We start from the raw sequence: 17,070 nt of genomic DNA, 5'->3' as shown, positions 1-17,070 counted from the left end.
ATAATAAATTTTGTGGCTCCACATACTCCCTCCGTCCAAAAAAAAAGTATAGTTTTGTACTATTAATATCCAACGTTTCACCGTTTATCTTATTTAAAATTTTTTATGATTAGTATTTTTTATTGTTGTTAGATGATAAAACACGAAGAATATTTTATGTGTGACTATTTTTTAAAAAAATTATAAATTTTTCAAATAAGACGGACGGTCAAACGTTGGACACGGATTTCCATAACTGTACTTATTTTGAGACGGAGGAACTAATACTTTATGTCCCATCCATCTACTCATACACTAGTTTATTCCTCCACCTATCAAATCATGTAGTACTACTTTATCCTCTATTTACCTATTTTGTTCCTTAATACTCACTCCATCTACTTTTGATAGTCATATTTCATTCTAGCACATAGACCAAGGATAAGTAATTCTACTTATCATCCATTTAAATATGCTACTAATTATTCATCATAAACAAGCGATTCATTAATATTTACATTTCTCGATGCCCATGTAGTCAATCTTGTGTGGAAGAATGAAGAGTCATGCATTAAATCCGAGAAAGTCATTAAGAGGATATGTTGTTGGATTAAAATATGCCTATCAAAGATAATTTTTTCAAATTTAGAAATATAACTATTAAAAGTAGATAGAGGGAGTACGTTCTTTATTGCTTTTAAAAATATCATAATCCTTTATATTATATCGAATAGTGACGAGGTCATCACTCATCTTTAGTGGCTGTATCATAGTAAGTATGCCAATTTCAGAGAAACTCCGTAAGTTTATTTTAAGGTATGCACAGCATTTTCTTAATTTGTATGTGTACCATGTATACTCAACTTTTTAGTTTATCTGCATATTATATATATATATACAAATATATATATACATATATATATACATATACATATATACATATACATATATATATACATATATATATATATATACATATACATATATATATATATATACACATATATATGTACTTACTTAGTAAGCATCAAAATGTTCAACAGCTAAAAAACAATTCTTTTTTATAGTCTGGGACAAAATTAAAAACATTTACTTGTATTCGATGCATGTAGTATATATACTACCCTTTATTCAGATGAGCAAATTCGATCTTCAACTTTAACTTAATTAATTATTCCTTGCCTCCATTTATAAGTATCATCATCGTTGCAAAGTCCACCAGAATCCAACAATTCATGGAGATCTTTTGCCCCATTCGTAAGCAACTCCATTCTTGAAAGAGACATTTGCAACTAAGGTTTGAACGCCAATATAATATATATGTATACGTATCTATAGTTAGCAATTAATAACAAAAACGTACTGATAATTAATTGGGACTTCCCAGAAATACTGGTGATTAAGTAATTACGTTTCCATTTAATCAATTATTAGAATTCTCATAAGAATTTTATAGGTGCTAGATTGGACAGTTGCAGGTACAAATATTTGTTTGTAATGCTTTTAGTGAGCATTTGATCGTGGCGTTGTAACGCGATGTTGATTTGTGTCCCCGTCGAATTGGTCGGATCTCATTTTCTTGATGTAAAGCAAGCAAACCTGAAGATGAAATTGGAACCATAAGATCTGAAAAATCCGGAATTTGTGTTTCTACTTTTTAAATATTTTTTAGTGAAACACGTTCACACTGTGGGGATCTAATTAATTAACCACATAATTGCAGCAAACAATTCTGGAAACATACTAACTAATGTTTAAAAGCGCGACAAACAAATTAACAAAAGAAATTGGTTGATGGAAAAATAGCCTTACGCTCCACCACTGTATCACAAGCAACTGAGTAATTATCGTCATGCATATGATAAATATTTTATTTAACAAATGCAAATATGGCATTTGGCATTATTATTACTTTTCGGAAGTACTTACTTACTTATTTTTTTTAACAAAGTGTTAATTTGGATGGGTACTAAAATTTCTTACTAGAATTAGTAAAGATTAATCCCCCTTATAGTCCATACTCCAAACAAACATCATAGCAAAGCGCAACCACAAAATGTATTTCCCTTATATTTGTGGTGAATGAATGAATAACAGAACGATTTGAGATAATTATTCGATGGTATAAGCAGATGAACTGTTGAAACAAATAGAATTAAAACAGTATTTTGAAATTATAAATAGATATCTTTTTTCTCTTTGAGAAAAGGCACGGTTTAGAAGCTCATGAAACGTGCTCTTTCGTCCACCATTCCATTCCTTTCTGAAAAGAACCGAACGGGGCACCACGTCAATGAATTCGGCGAAAGTTTCCATGAAAGAATCTGCTCTTCCTTCCAAATTTAGTACTCATACTTTCGAGATTTTGTATGCTATCATCCATCCTAAAATAAACTAAGTATACGATAGAATGTTACATTGCATAATACAACTAACTTTTTTCTTTTCTTTTGACTTATGGTTTATTTTATGACATAGTGAGTATATGCCTTATTACAGAATAAGTTTACCTTTTACCTCTCTCGTTTGTCGGATAGTAAATTTATTTATTTTTAAGTAATAAAAAGAAAAATGATTACATTGAGATTTGATAAAGTGAGATCATTTTATTCTGTATTGATATATGTATGAAATGGATAAAAATCGAACTTATTTTGAGACGGAGGAAAAACAGCATAAATTTCTTATTCATGAAAACACACTCCCCTTCCTTTTTTTTTATCTCTATCTCTATTATTATAAAAATTGAAGATGTTTTTGCCGATACTTTGGTACGTCATCCGTTTATGAGTCGGTGTTTAAGTTCATTTGCTTTTGGAAATTCATATCCGTATTTGAGTCAGATTTTAAATTCGTTCGCTTTTGAAAATACAGGAGGAGTCGTGTAGAAATCTCTTTAAAAACTCGCATGCTAACTTAAGATGATCGGACTCCTAATTACAGCTCATGATTTTTATAAAAAAATATATATCCAAGCGAATTCCCATAGTGAATTTCACCTAGACTAAACCGTATAACAATAATAAGATTAAAATAATCTCCACCCGTTACAACGTACTAGCATTTTGTTAGTAGAAGGAAAAAAAAAAAGGAAAACACACACCCCGTAAGTCCCCATCCGTCGACCAATCCCATCCGTCCGTACCAAGATCCAACGGCCCAGATCTCTCTCTCCTCCCCCCCAAAAAAAGAAAAAAAATACGTGTTGCCTCTGCATAGAGAATCCGGGATCCCGTCTCTCACTCCCTTTTAGCCTCCGATTCGTCTTCTTCGTGGGTCGCACCACCCTCTCCTCTCTCTCCTCCTCTTCTCTCTCTAGCCTAGCTCAGCTCTCTCAACTCTCTCTCTCCAGCTCCACCTTCTCCGAGGCCGCCATTCCCAAGGCTACCACCACCACCACCACCACGCAGCAGCGGCCTAGGAGTACTTGCGGCGGCTGCTTGATCGGTTTTCTTGGTAAGCGTTGCGTTACTCTCCTCGCCGCCGGGAGACCTCGGGATCAGGTGGCTGTGTGCGTTGGGTGGGAGGGGAGGGGAGGGAGGGATGAGTTCTTGCGGGGTCGGGGGGTGGTTGAGGGGAGAGCGGTGGTGGGTGCCCGCCGGAATGTGGCCTCGCCGGAGGCCGGAGCTCGCCGCCGCGCCGGATCTGGGATGTGGGGGTGGGGTGGGTGGCTACTGCTTCTTCGGTTCTTCTTCCCCGTCTGCGTGTGTGTGTCTCTCCTCGTTTGAACACGAAATCTTCGGTTTTTCTTTTTTCTTTCTTCGTTTGACCTCTCCGTTTTTAGCGGGCGTTTTTTTTTTTTTGGAGATTTCGGTGCCGTGTGCGCTTCGCGTTTCGGGGTTCAAAGTTTTTTTTTTTTTTTGCGGTTTCATCTGCTTCATCATCAAGTAATGGGAGGAGATTTTTGAGTCTTGCAGTTTAATCTGCTTCTTCGAGAAATAATGGGAGGGAAGAAAAATAAATCGTTGCTTCTTGCTGCGAATCTGGGGGCTTTCCTGTTCGTCCGTTCCCTACAGTTTCTTTTGCCCATGTCGAGTTCTTGATTTGAGCTCCTTTGATGTGAATTTGTTTGTATTTTTCTTCTTGGATGCTGCCTTCTCTTTCCAGTTTCTACACGTTTGGTGATGTAGCTAGCTACTGCTGCCCATGTCTCAATCACTGATAAACTCTGGATCTCATCATCTTTGCAGGCTCGTCAGTTGCAGTATTCCCTCCTCAAAATATATAAAAAGGAAGGAGCTCCCTGAGGCTAGTTGGATTGGATGACGTCTCGGTGAAAGTTGCAAGTGATGGTGCTCTGACTGGTCTTTTGCCTTTGATGTCTCTGCTGGTGATGGGATAAGTTGGCGCACTATCTATCTTGGCTGTGTGTTCTGTTGAATCTTGTCTAGTTGTGGGTGTGTGTGTGATGGGGTCGTCTGGTTGCAGCTCTGAGATAGTTGAGTTCACCGAAGAATTCGACGATAATGCGCCGGTTAGTTGCCCCAATTTGATGCATATTAGAGTGAAGCCTGAGGAGAAAGATGGGAGGTGTTACCCTGTGGAGGATGACCTTGAACAGCTTCTCAAGGCGATCGACAGCAGGACCTTCCGTCGGACGCTTAGCCCTGGTCAGGCTGGCGCCGACGCTCTGCGGAAGAATGGTCAGAAGAAATCGTCTAGGTCTGGGCCGGCTCAAGCTGCGGGGATCGGGATTTCGTCCAAGCCTGTTAATATGAAGCAGGCGTTGAGGAGGCTGTGCATTTCGCAGGCATCGGAGATGGCCGCGATGAAGAGGCTGTCGATGTCGCCTGGATCGTCGAGTTCGTCGGAAGCGGGGACTATCCACAGGCTTTATGCCTCCTTGATGGTCCAGAGCAACGGTGAGAGCCATCTGCATGATGATGAGAAGATGAACTTGATTGAGATATCGATCACTCCAGAAAAGTTTAGTAAGAACTCGTCCAGAGCAACAAGCGAGTTCAGTGAAGACTGTGATTTCGAGACAGCCGACGGGAGTGCAGTCACCTCCCTGCATTCTGCATCATCTACCTCGGCTGAGATACGGAAGATCAGGATCCAAGATGTCATCAGTGGTGACCCTATAGACAGCGAGAGTTCTATGGTGGAAAATGAGAAATTAAACAAGAAAGTTTCCACAGCTACCGACGGTAGCTCTCCCAGAGCCCCTATCTTGAGCAAACCGATCACTACCTCACGGCTTGTTAAGCCAGTCTTCCGATGTAAGACCATCGGTAAGAAGAAACTGAAAGAAGAACCACCTTCATTGGGTACTTCCTCCAACAGTACAAAATTCTGCTCTTCAAAGGAGTCCATCTCCCTTGCATCAACCAGTTGCTCTTCAACATCCAGCATAACAAATCCCACTAGCTGTGCAGATGATGAGAAAACAAATCTCGGGCCAGAAAAATCTGGTGATAAATCGCCTGAGTGGTTAAGATCAGAGGAAAAGGGGGAGTGCTCCCAGAATTCAAACAGCATTAGTGAGTATGGATGTAGCACGAGCATCAGTGATGAGAGCCAATTTGGATTGTGTAGCTACAACAACAGACCACACATGGCAAAGGATCTGCGTTGGATAACCATCCGTGAGTTGGCATTGCAACAAGGATCCTTAGGTCTTGACAATTTCAAGCTTCTGAAGAGGCTTGGTTGCGGCGATATAGGGACTGTGTACCTAGCTGAGTTGGTTGATTCAGAGTGCTTGTTTGCTTTGAAGGTTATGGACATAGAGTACCTGATCAATAGAAAGAAGATGCTGCGTGCACAGGCTGAGAGGGAGATTCTAGAAATGCTGGATCACCCATTCCTTCCGACTCTTTATGCCCATTTTACCACAGACAATCTTTCGTGCTTGGTCATGGAGTACTGTCCAGGAGGTGATTTGCATGTTCTTCGTCAAAGACAACCTGGGAGAAGCTTTCCGGAACCAGCTGCAAGGTAAATCCTGCTAGTAGTTACTTCTTGTAAGTTAGAACTTAACATATAAACATTTAGTACTCTGGAGTTCTCCATGGTTTGTGCAGTTCTGTGTCTTGATTTTTTTTTTATCAATTAACTTGCTAGCGTGATTTTTTAATAGTCATGTGAAAAAACACACAACTCTAGTCCATGTTGATGTCATGTATATGTTTTTTTTCTCTGTTCTCTAGCATTAGCTCTATTGGATTTCAACAACAATTGTCCTTGTACTTCACAAATAGCTATTTGATTTGTTCTCTATTAAGTCAAATGAACACTAGCTACAGATGTGGCATTTTTTTCCTTTCGATTTTGTTATAATAACTGGCATTGAATTTGTCCAGTGTGTATGGAGTATGGATCATATCATGTGCTAGGCTCAAGCTATCTAGATCTTTCCTTCTAGGTTTTAGCGAGCCATATTTTAGATACTTTTTTGGTTGTACATTTTTCAACCTTTAATTCTTGTGCATTTGTAAATTTCTCACCTGCTTGTTTTTATTTCACTCTACTGATGTCAATTGTTACTTTGCAGGTTTTATGTTGCAGAGGTTCTCCTTGCACTTGAATATCTTCACATGTTGGGGGTCATATACCGTGATCTTAAGCCTGAGAACATCCTAGTCCGTGAAGATGGTCACATTATGCTATCGGACTTTGACTTGTCCTTAAGGTGCTCAGTGAACCCCGTACTCCTCCGATCATCCTCTGTAGCAGCAAACCATCAACCAAGGAAGCTTGCAGGACCTTGTGCAGAAAGCAGCTGCATCAGTTCATCATGCCAGCCTTCTTGTGCCCAAACATCTTGTTTCATGGCACGTCCTCCATTGCCAAAGCCTCGGAAGCCTAAATCTTCACACAGAAAGCTCCCTCAGCTTGTTGTTGAACCTATAGATGCAAGGTCCAATTCCTTTGTAGGAACACACGAGTACCTCGCACCAGAAATCATCAAAGGGGATGGTCATGGTAGTGCTGTGGACTGGTGGACCTTTGGCGTCTTCCTTTATGAACTGTTGTACGGTAAGACACCTTTCAGAGGTCCTGGGAATGATGAAACATTGGCAAATGTGGTTTCGCAGAATCTCAAGTTCCCAGAAAATCCATCTGTCAGCAGTAATGCCAAAGATCTTATCAAAGGTTTGCTAGTGAAGGAGCCAGAGAACAGACTTGGATCATTGAGAGGAGCAGCTGAAATCAAGCAACACCCTTTCTTTGAAGGCTTAAATTGGGCCTTGATACGATCTGCCGCTCCTCCAGAGACGCGATCCTGTGACGTTGTGACCCTCGCGACAGCGAAGAAGAAGAAAGAAGGCAAGTGCCTGGAGTTCAGGAGTAACTCTGAGGACCTGGAATTTGAAGTTTTTTAGCTAGTGTCTTTGGTACAGTTTAGCACTCTTCTGCCAAATAGAGTCTACATTTTTCTTTTGGGTAGCCAAAGGCTGGGGGTGTACATTGTACAAGTAGATTCTTGTATTTCTGGTTACTGCTATGTACCTGTTAATAGATCACTAAATTCAAAGGAATGATGGAAGTTGAAGCCATCTGTTGCATAAGGATCACTAGGTTTGATCAAACACTGATGGCTATACTCTTGTTGTGCAGTCTAACACTGATGAGTCATGTAGCTTTGCTGCTGCTGTTCTTGCTAACTTATCATAATTTTCTTGTCGAAGTTACAACTTACAAGCATGATTTGGTTATGTATATATGCAAATGACAATGAAGTTGACCTGAGCAATACCTAAATGGTGAAATTGCTAGGCTGCTAAGTTTGTTTTTGGACAAAAATTTCTCCAACTGCAGTTTCATCAAGGTAATCCAGGAGAGCACCATGGCAAGTGAAAAAAAATAAGTTTCCCAGATCAACTGGGAGGATATCAAATTATTGAAGAATTTGAAGATAAGTACACAAATTCTTTATGCCCAAAAGAAAAATCAACTCCAATTATCATGAAAAATAAAAAAGAACTCAACAAGAATCACCAAAATGATCAAATTATTGGGACTTCTGCAGTGCATCTTTGTCTGCTTCCTCCCTAGGATTCTGCTGCTGTGCATCATTGCCACTTGTCTCCATATGTATCCAATCAGATGCATGTACTCTATCCACATGTTTAGGCACCCAATGCCCCAGCTGCACATGTGCATATGCAGTATCACAACATCAGATCCAGCATTTTTTTTTCTTCAGTTAAGCAATTGTTTTTGTTTCCCTCTTCAGAAAGCCTGCCCAAATCACTTTTGAAGTGTGCATTATTCAGGATACTCACTAGCTGCATTTTCATTTATTTGAAAAGAACAATTTAAGATGCATCACATATTTCACAATTCAAGTAGAACCAGAGAAATCCCATCCAGAACTCAATTGATTTCACATCTTCTCTGGTAGGCCAGCATTTCAACCAACTATCCTGAACTGTCGAAGTAGCCACAGTGGAATGAAAAGGACCCTTGCTTCATTGCTTGTTTATATGAAAACCATCACTCATGTCATGAGCATTGACCGACACTACACAAGTAGGGAGAAAAAAACATAATCACACAGTAACCGGAATGCGAATGACGCGTCGCGATGTTTTATCCTGAACTTTCTGAAATTTAACATAGTTTTGTAAGTGGTTTATACTGTTTTGATCGAATTAGTGGTTTTCGCCTGATATTTCAATGTGCAGGTGTCCTTTCATTTTACAGGAGTTTAACAAACTCAACTCCAAGTCAGATCTGAAGGCAGAAAAGCCTGCCTTACCTTTGTGCTTTAGGCATGGAAATTGTTTATGAGATAGTGGTGGCCATGAGGCCCTTTAGAAGGTTCATCTATATTCTTATGACAGTGTCCATGCACATCACTTTTGTAGGATCCAATGAGGAAATATCCACCCCACTTTTAAAGGTTAGTTTAAAGAGTGTGGTTAAGTACAACCCTTGTGCAGATCCATCACCCATGTTCCTGTGATGATTTGGCCCTATGACCCCTACAAAAATATTCTGGTGCTTTACACTTAGTGTGTTAATTATCCAATTAGTACAATTGGGGAGCCTTTTTTTTTATGGATGATGAGGCAAGGGAGAATGGACCGTTGGATACTCATGCAGGGTGATGATATGTGAAGTTCATCATATTAAAAATTATCGATTAGAGTCGAATTGACCTAAATACAAGTTGCTTGTTTATTTAGATCGATTCGCATGAGGTAAATGTAGATTTTCTTTATCCGCTAAAAATTGCATTTCGTGTATGGTATTTCAAATAATTGATATAGTTGTAGATAATTGGTTCTTGATACCAACAATCATGTGAAGTTTTATGCAACCTTTGTAAAAATATATTGCCTGGTATGCTATTCTTTTTTTTTTAGAAATCTGATATGTTGTTCTGTAAGTCAATTGAGTATTATTCTCTTTCTAGGTTTTATATCTGAAGAGAAGAAAATCTTCAGAAGAACACCAGTCGTCAGCCACATGTAGCAGCATCAAAGTGTCAAGTTGTACTCTCTATCTTAATTACTTAGTCTAAAGCAATATCAAGGACCAAAATGCAGGTAGAAGTGAGACAGGTTGGCTGTGATTATGCAAATTCCATTTGGGTATCAAGAAATCCTCCTTATAGGCCTCAAAAGTCAAAAGAACAACCTCTACATTGTTCAACAAACTGATGCTATTGAAGATACAGAGACCCAAGATAAGTTTGGAAAACTGAAAAATCTACGGCCAAAAGTGTGTTTCCAAAAGGAAAAACATAGTTTCACATATCCTGGTACTGCATAGTTAATTCTGTCCTCTGGGTAGAGCATTCCTGTACATCTCTCTCTATCTGTGAAGAAAAGAAAGATGGCAGCTCAATGAGTCAATGTGTTACCAAATTACTGAATTACACTGATGACTGATGCAGTGGCCCCAAAAGTGCTATTCAGCAACTATCTCAATTCAACTGTTGGATTTGACAAGATGAGTTACTAGTTACTACTGTATGACAAGACAGGCTATTACCAGTAAGCACAAGGCTTCCGACAAGATAAAAGGAAGTACCTGCAGTAGCTCTGAAATGGTGCCAGGGTAGCTATCTCAAGTCCTGTGCAGTCATGATACATTGAGCTTAACTTTGTCAATCTGAATTCTTTTATGTGCATCTGCTAACTGATGATTGGCATTTCCCTCAACCGGCACCGACAACAATTTGCACGACAGTGTTGAGTACCATCATTCTGCACAATGCTTGTTCAGGTGCAAATCCCAAAATTCAGTTGCAGCAGTTCATCTCAATTTGGAGGAACACAATAGACATTAAATTCAGTTCAATTCTTGAGAAACTTCTAAAGAATTTTCAGATAAACAATTTCTCGAAGAAACTGCAGTATCTGAATTACTAAATTGCTAATCGAACATGACCTCGAGAAGTTCTAACCGTTTGATCTGTAACACAAATTCACCGTCGTTAGGAATATCTTGCGATGAAAATCTTGTTGATTACTGTGGCAACGACAGAATATGCTAAATAACAACGGAATGTAAGGGGCTTAGCATATAGGAGTACATATTTAGTGCATAGCATTAATTGACATATCCAATCTTTCTGAAGAGAAAAACAGGTCACTCTAGTCCCTGAACATCAACCACAAATTCCTGAAGAACTACAGTGGAAGATCGAGTCCTTTCCCCACTTCCACTCCAATTGTCTGAAGAACACCCTTGCTCAGCACCTGAAATTAATTAGACAGTCAAATCATCCTAACAAGTGCTTTTTAAAAGCAAAGCAAGCCTGATATTAATTACTTAAACAAGGATTACCAACAATTACATATATATACATACCAGCTCCACAATGAAAACCCCAACGAGACCAATCATGCAGGCCCTAGAGTTCCAAACCTCTGCAGTCTTGGTGAACCCTAGGAATGGCTCACTCAGCTTGGGCTGCTCCCTTGGCACCACAACCTTGGCATAAACCAGAGGTTACTACCAGAAATGAATCAGGCATACATACAAATCTGGATGAGAGAAAGAAAGAAAGAAATAGAAGAGGCAATCATGCAACTGCATATGTCTGTCCACTTACTCCTGCTGGGAGCTCTGCTGCCCTAGCTCTGACAGTTCTTGCTCTTGCTGAGATGGCAGGATTATTCCTCTTGAATCTGTTGTTCTGGAGGGGTTGGAATTGGATTGCCAGGAGGGATGGTGGTTGAACTATGGAGATTAATAACGTCATTGCTTGGTTGAATCTGCTGCTAACTGTTTCTTTTTCCTGCTGTTCACTTCAGTTATCCTCTTGCTCAAATGGATGCAGACCAACCACAGGTAGACACTTGCACCGAGCAAAGGTTGCATCTTTGCAATCTGCACCTCCGATTTCTCCCAGAATTGTTGGCCATATTCTACTAGACCACATGGCAAAAGGGCAAAAGATGATTTTGGAGGGCGGATTAGGGATTTCAGTGTTTACGGCCCCATCGTTTCGGTATATTTGCAAACGAAAAATAATTTGTGAATAGAACTTTTATATACGTGTTTTTAGCGATCTAAAAGCAAAGGCTGAAAAATAAACTTCGATGAAAAAACTTCAAAATCAACTCCAAATTTAAGGTTAAAAAATTAAATTTTAGCTAATAAGTATAAGCATGAGCGAAAAGATGGGGCCGTTAGTGTTTTATACTACTTGCAAGGGATTTATTGGTTTTTTTTTTCTAGAAAGTGCTTGTTCTTTGAAAACACACACTTAGCCACAGGTAATATCAAATTTTAACGCAGCCTCAGCAATAGCAAACAACATTATGGCAAGCCAATGAGGTAAATCTGATACAAAAAAACCACCGAGAACACGCAGCACTTGTCTTCAGCATTGCGTACGTGCCTGACATTGACAATACAATACGTCCGACAAATACCACGTGTAACATTTACTGCCACAACTCGAACTCAGAATACAAATTTTCGACACAAGTAGTAACGGTTTCCTACTAAAGCTTGTGTGCTCAAAACCAACTTATCAGTAATCAACCATCCCTGATTTCAAAAAGAAAAATGGTGGAACTAATCTACCACAACGATTGGATCTAAGCCCACACAGACACACGTCTTGTGCTTGAAAATGTACATGCGATCATGTACTTTACATGAACAACCAGGCCTGACTCTCTTTACATGAACAACCACATAGGTGCAGCTCACGAAAAAGGCATGCATGCTTCCACAGGCTAAAAAAAAAGAAGGCAGAGGAATTACACTACACAGGCTAAGCATATGCTTCCACATGTGAAAAAAAGAATGCTATGGTAGTAACATATATTGACATGTACAAGATCAACAGCACCGGCAGCAGATTATATCGCGGCATGTGTAGGGAGCAGCTCTGGCTTCCAACTCTTCAAGTGGGGGCACCTCTTCTAGATCATATCCCTTCTGTCTAGAGAAGCAGAAGACGTAGATGTTCCTACAGATGCCTTTACTGAATGGATGAACTTTGTCGGGTATACCCCTGCGAATGATACAGCACGAATGTATTATCACCTGATCGCAATAATAAGTTAGCATATCTGAATCCATTCCTAAGTATTCCATACCTCATGTAGAATATCCGCTTCCTTCGGGCAACTTCGTAGGTTGTTTGATTTGTAAGAGCGATGTAACTGAGAGAAGTCAGAAAACATGCATTATTATACACGAAGTGTTGTTGATTTGGGCTTTGCAATAGTCAAAGCATATAAACCAGCTCATAGGAAAGCAAATTAATCTCTGATGATGATTCCATGAGCAGAATAGAAAATGTTTAGCTCTTTGGTCATCCGCCTATCGCATTCATATTTAGGTAAATAGTAAAGTTTCATCCATGCCAAAGCTAAAAATCACATTTCTCTAAAGGAAAAGATAGGAACTAACCTACAAATTCAATAAAAACTAAGGCAGCGTTCATTTCTCTGTTTTGGCTAAGTAGCTGTTTGGCTTATCAGAGAAGACACTCAACTATGCATGGTTAATTAAGTGATAACTAGTATAAACTTGAAAAATGGATTTGTTTTATTATTTTAAGAAACTTGTGTATAGATTTTTTTTTCAAAAAGTGCACCGTTTATTGCCTTGGGAAGTGTGCCCGTGATAATTTAGTAGCTGAAAAGAACGCTTGTGGAGCTACTGATTTGTCATTTCTTTTCAGCAACTAAACGCTGGTCCTACCAGTTGCATTACAAATGAATAAGACTTACGTATGAAAGATCAACAATAGTAGCAAGAATATGAGAATAAAGATCAACACAGCCAACAGGATTACGCCAATAAAATCCTTCCACCTGCCATGGTAAAAAATAAGGTGCTCAGATGAGGGGAAAAAAAGGAAAAGTGAGGTTCAATAGAAAGGATTAAAGCAATGTCACCAGAGCAGTGATGTTAAAAGGGAATGACATCATACCAGGCCTTGTCAACATCTAAACGTATCGAGTCAATGTAGAGAGCAACTGTCCAGATACTCAGGATTGTTTCTTCAAATATGTACCACCTAAGATTTTTTTTTTAATTGTTAGGTGACAGTAATTACAGGATTTTAATAGTAGCACGGACAAGGTAATACTACAACTTTCACATCACAGCATATCCTGTGTATAGTGTAAGAAAAAAGTAGCCCAGGTACATAAATCAAATATCACCATTTAAAATAGCATCCTGCAAGGTGCATAATTGAACCTTTGAGCAATCATAGAAATTTGAAGTTCAAACACACCGCAAGGGACGGGTGCATCAAATTAGTGTATCCAAGAATTTACAATTTTAATGAAGTGGTGTGTATATTTACAAGGCAGACCTATAACTGTACATTCACCAGAAACTCTTATCATAGTGCAGACTGCAGATATGCAATAGAACTTTCCAAATCCTTAACAAGAATAAAAGAAGATTTTTTTTTTTTAAAAAAAAACACTTTGAGCCACATGGTTGGGAACAAATAGAACTGCTGCGCATAACAGTATTTCTGCAGTGTGCAGTGTGCATAGTAAACAACCGAGGTGTTCTTCCTAATGTATTATCACATAGAGCAGAAAGTGCAACACAAACCCTAATGATACCTCCAGGATGCAGCACAAGTATTATGTAAGCGTGCAAAATACACACGTGCCAAAACTCACCAGAATCTGCAGTGGTTCTTTTTCCCAATGCATGTTCCAAGCCAAACACAGTGATGATCAAACTGAAGGACACATTTGTCACAGTCATGGCAATGCCTAGTACGAGGTGGCTGTAGATTGCAGCAGAAAATGAACGTGGGCAGTTAGCAGCAGCTTTGCATGCAAAAAATGTGAGGGCCTGGGCAACTCAAATCAATATAGCAAAACGGCATTTCAGAAAAGAGAAATACTAAAGTAATGGGGAAGCGTTAGTTCACTTTGTCAAATTCACAGTAGTTTATTCAAGACATTGCTAAGTGCTAATTATTCCAACGAAGCATCAAATTGTAAATGTCCTCATAATGATCTTCAGAAACATAGATGGAACTTTGAATGGGAATAAAATGGAACAGTTTCAACCAATAATAAGAATACAAGACTGTCAGTAGAGTAGAGTAGTAGACTATTTTAATTGTACCATCAAATGCAACCACTTTTCCAACAATTCCATCTGAATCGTCACTGACCAGATTAGCAAATGTTGAATAGGTTCGTAGGTTTCACTGAATTTAGTCAAACATATTTGAGCACTTTGCAACACACTTAATGTGTAGTACGGTAACTACACATTCTAAGTGATAATTATAATAAATCATTCTAAGTACAGGATCTTTAGTGCTTGAAGTTTAGAGGTACAGGAGCTCTAGTGCTTAGAGTTTGAAGGAGAACAACTACCTGAATAACCCTGCAGTAAGTGCAAGTCCAATCCCTACAATACAATAGAATAGTATAGCTTAACAGTTAGGAGACAAACACAAAGAAATCTATTGTTGAAAATATCTTTACAATAACATCATTCTTTTGTCAAGACTTGGAGCTTTACCTGCTACTTGACCCAGGGGGGTATAATTCTGCAACTCGCTGCAACCATGTTGATGTAGAAGTGGTCGGATTAAGTTTCTGCTGTTGAGGGAGGCTCAAAGGGGAATTTAAGCTACCATTGTTTGGACTTGATTGTCTTTTCTTAATCATCAAAAACAGACACACACGAAAGTATAAATATCAGCTTACAATCAGTTTTGAACACTACAATTTCTGTGGATTAAGACATTACTTCGAAAGAGTGGCAGTATTGATGTAGGTTGCGTGCATCGTCGAACCAGCTTTCATTGCATCGAGAACATACCTGATAACAGATAAGCCCAAAATACAAAATCAAACACTTTCAAACAATCCCTGGTGGATGAGAATAAACTCATGAAACTCCATACCCAGGAGATGAACCAGCTGTGCAGAAATACTGCACTAAGGCGATCAAAACAAGCGCTCCATATGCCCCTATGTACCTGCAATCAAACAACGCCATTAAAACAGAGATCCTGGCTCTTAAAAACAGACACGGAACTATAAACTTATCACAAGCCAGAGCACAACTTGCAGGTACGAAAAATAAGAATCACAATGTGATCAGATCTCCGACGGAAATCACGAGCTAGAATTCTTCTCAAAAGAGACCATGTTCTCTCCGCGATGTATATTATATAATGAGCTTTTTGCTGGAGTATCATTGATCCGATGCAGAATCACTCGCGAGGTTGGGCACCACGAAAGCTACTTTCGACTAAAACTAGATCAGAGCATAAGCTGAAAAGGGGAAATCAAATGTACTGCCACCTAGCGCTAGAAGAAGAGGAAAAAAAAACAGCTAAATCCACAAATCTACCCAAAATCTAGAGAGAGCCGCGGCACCCTAAAACTGAGCTTAAATTCGAGCGGAAATGGAGCCTTTGTCAGAGGGAATCGGGCGAGGATAGTTTCGTACCAGGGCTCCTCGCGGATTCGCCTGTCGAGGGTCGGATCGAGCAGGAAGACGGCGCCGACGAAGACCACGTGCATCAGGAGCACCATCGACCTCAGGCCCAGCGACGACCTCCTCGCCGCTGCCGCGCAGACAAAAACCCCCCGAGATCAAATCAGAGCTTAGCTATAGGGCGAGAGAAAATCGGGTGAGGGAGGGCGTGTACCTCGGTCGGAGAACCGGACGCCAGGCTCCGCGGCGGACGTGGACGCCATTCTAGGCCTCCGGCGGCGGCGGCGTCGGCGATTAGTCGGAGAGGTGGAGTGAGGAAGGGTAGGCGGCGGCGGCGGCGGCGACCGGCCGGCGTCGCTGCCTCCAGAGGCGGAGACGACGACGCTTCTGGTGGGAGAAGCGGTCCGGTTTGGTGGGGACGGGGAGTGGGGCCCACTTGTCAGAGGGACATTATTGCTGTGCTAGGGTGTGGGGCCCATCTGGGAGTGGAGAATGGGAGGGACGACACGCTATACAAGAGTTGGATGGGAGAAATATCCGGTGGGAGGTAAAAAAACTATGGGGGATCGGAGAACATTTAATTATAAGCATATAAACGAGAATTTAAAGGTTACAATGTAATTTTAAGTTGATTTTAGGGTTTTCTTTTATCGTAGTGTATTTTTTATGTGCTTTTAAATCACTCAACACACGTATATAAAATTTTACCCATAATTACTTTTTTTATATAATAAGCATAAACGAAACGGAGGTTATTGGTTTTGACATGATATTCCCTCAATTATATTTGACTACTAATCCTAAACCATTGCAGCTTCCCTGCTACAGAATGATGTTCATGCCAACTGTTACATCAATATGTTTCTGTAGTTTGCAAAAGAATTTCAGAAATTACTATGCGTACGATAGAATTGGTATTATTTTATTACGATCCTGTCTTGCATGCGTATGATTGGACCGTGTAAACATGTTGGGGTCCATGTTTGCCACTTACACAAGAGGATGAACAGCATCGTAACTATCTTTGTTTCAAAATATAAGGACCAATTGGATGGAGTATTTACTAATACAATGTATTTGAAGTCCTATCCAATCCTAGCTTTTTATATTTTGGGACAGAGGAAGTAAAAAATTTCTTCGTATGTATAGCAGTGCTCCAGAATTTCAGCTCTTGGCGGTAAATCTAATAGAACAGCATTCATGGCGTTCCTATGGACGATAGATTCAGGTCAT

At 39.7% G+C, this 17,070-nt stretch overlaps 3 protein-coding genes across 3 annotated transcripts; 1 reads left to right on the top strand and 2 right to left on the bottom strand.

The window, feature by feature from the left end:
* The first annotated feature begins 3,245 nt into the window (after nucleotides 1-3,245).
* On the top strand, nucleotides 3,246-7,630 carry LOC127757490 (serine/threonine-protein kinase D6PKL1-like). The gene is made up of 3 exons (XM_052283005.1): nucleotides 3,246-3,435; nucleotides 4,170-5,919; nucleotides 6,476-7,630. The coding sequence occupies exons 2-3, from the start codon at nucleotides 4,388-4,390 to the stop codon at nucleotides 7,305-7,307; spliced, it is 2,364 nt and encodes a 787-aa protein (XP_052138965.1). The 5' UTR covers nucleotides 3,246-3,435; nucleotides 4,170-4,387; the 3' UTR covers nucleotides 7,308-7,630.
* Nucleotides 7,631-9,519: 1,889 nt separating this feature from the next.
* LOC127757493 (light-harvesting complex-like protein OHP1, chloroplastic) lies at nucleotides 9,520-11,273 on the bottom strand. Its single transcript, XM_052283009.1, has 4 exons — nucleotides 10,994-11,273; nucleotides 10,750-10,872; nucleotides 9,967-10,637; nucleotides 9,520-9,751 (listed from the first exon to the last, which is right to left on the bottom strand). Exons 1-3 carry the CDS (start codon nucleotides 11,141-11,143, stop codon nucleotides 10,569-10,571), a joined length of 342 nt encoding a protein of 113 aa, XP_052138969.1. The 5' UTR covers nucleotides 11,144-11,273; the 3' UTR covers nucleotides 9,520-9,751; nucleotides 9,967-10,568.
* A 300-nt stretch (nucleotides 11,274-11,573) lies between these two features.
* LOC127757492 (protein S-acyltransferase 10) lies at nucleotides 11,574-16,312 on the bottom strand. Its single transcript, XM_052283008.1, has 11 exons — nucleotides 16,052-16,312; nucleotides 15,850-15,967; nucleotides 15,299-15,373; nucleotides 15,142-15,213; nucleotides 14,911-15,045; nucleotides 14,763-14,796; nucleotides 14,049-14,158; nucleotides 13,337-13,423; nucleotides 13,134-13,217; nucleotides 12,495-12,560; nucleotides 11,574-12,409 (listed from the first exon to the last, which is right to left on the bottom strand). The coding sequence occupies exons 1-11, from the start codon at nucleotides 16,098-16,100 to the stop codon at nucleotides 12,235-12,237; spliced, it is 1,005 nt and encodes a 334-aa protein (XP_052138968.1). The 5' UTR covers nucleotides 16,101-16,312; the 3' UTR covers nucleotides 11,574-12,234.
* Between the last annotated feature and the right edge of the window lie 758 nt (nucleotides 16,313-17,070).

The sequence above is a fragment of the Oryza glaberrima genome, chromosome 12, assembly GCF_000147395.1.
Source record: "Oryza glaberrima chromosome 12, OglaRS2, whole genome shotgun sequence".
Classification (NCBI taxonomy): Eukaryota; Viridiplantae; Streptophyta; class Magnoliopsida; order Poales; family Poaceae; genus Oryza; species Oryza glaberrima.
The sequence above is the reverse complement of the archived record's forward strand: the minus strand, read 5'-3'. Positions and strand labels throughout refer to the sequence as shown.

Excerpts from the sequence above, each read along its gene's own strand:
- LOC127757490 (XM_052283005.1), top strand. The coding sequence starts at position 4,388 with ATGGGGTCGTCTGGTTGCAGCTCTGAGATAGTTGAGTTCACCGAAGAA. Across the intron at positions 5,920-6,475 it reads TTTCCGGAACCAGCTGCAAG|GTTTTATGTTGCAGAGGTTC; the intron begins GTAAATCCTGCT and ends GTTACTTTGCAG.
- LOC127757493 (XM_052283009.1), bottom strand. The coding sequence starts at position 11,143 with ATGACGTTATTAATCTCCATAGTTCAACCACCATCCCTCCTGGCAATC. Across the intron at positions 10,873-10,993 it reads CAGCAGAGCTCCCAGCAGGA|GTTGTGGTGCCAAGGGAGCA; the intron begins GTAAGTGGACAG and ends GTTTATGCCAAG. Across the intron at positions 10,638-10,749 it reads GGGTTTTCATTGTGGAGCTG|GTGCTGAGCAAGGGTGTTCT; the intron begins GTATGTATATAT and ends AATTAATTTCAG.
- LOC127757492 (XM_052283008.1), bottom strand. The coding sequence starts at position 16,100 with ATGGCGTCCACGTCCGCCGCGGAGCCTGGCGTCCGGTTCTCCGACCGA. Across the intron at positions 15,214-15,298 it reads ACAGCTGGTTCATCTCCTGG|GTATGTTCTCGATGCAATGA; the intron begins GTATGGAGTTTC and ends ATCTGTTATCAG. Across the intron at positions 13,424-14,048 it reads AAGAACCACTGCAGATTCTG|GTGGTACATATTTGAAGAAA; the intron begins GTGAGTTTTGGC and ends AAAAAATCTTAG.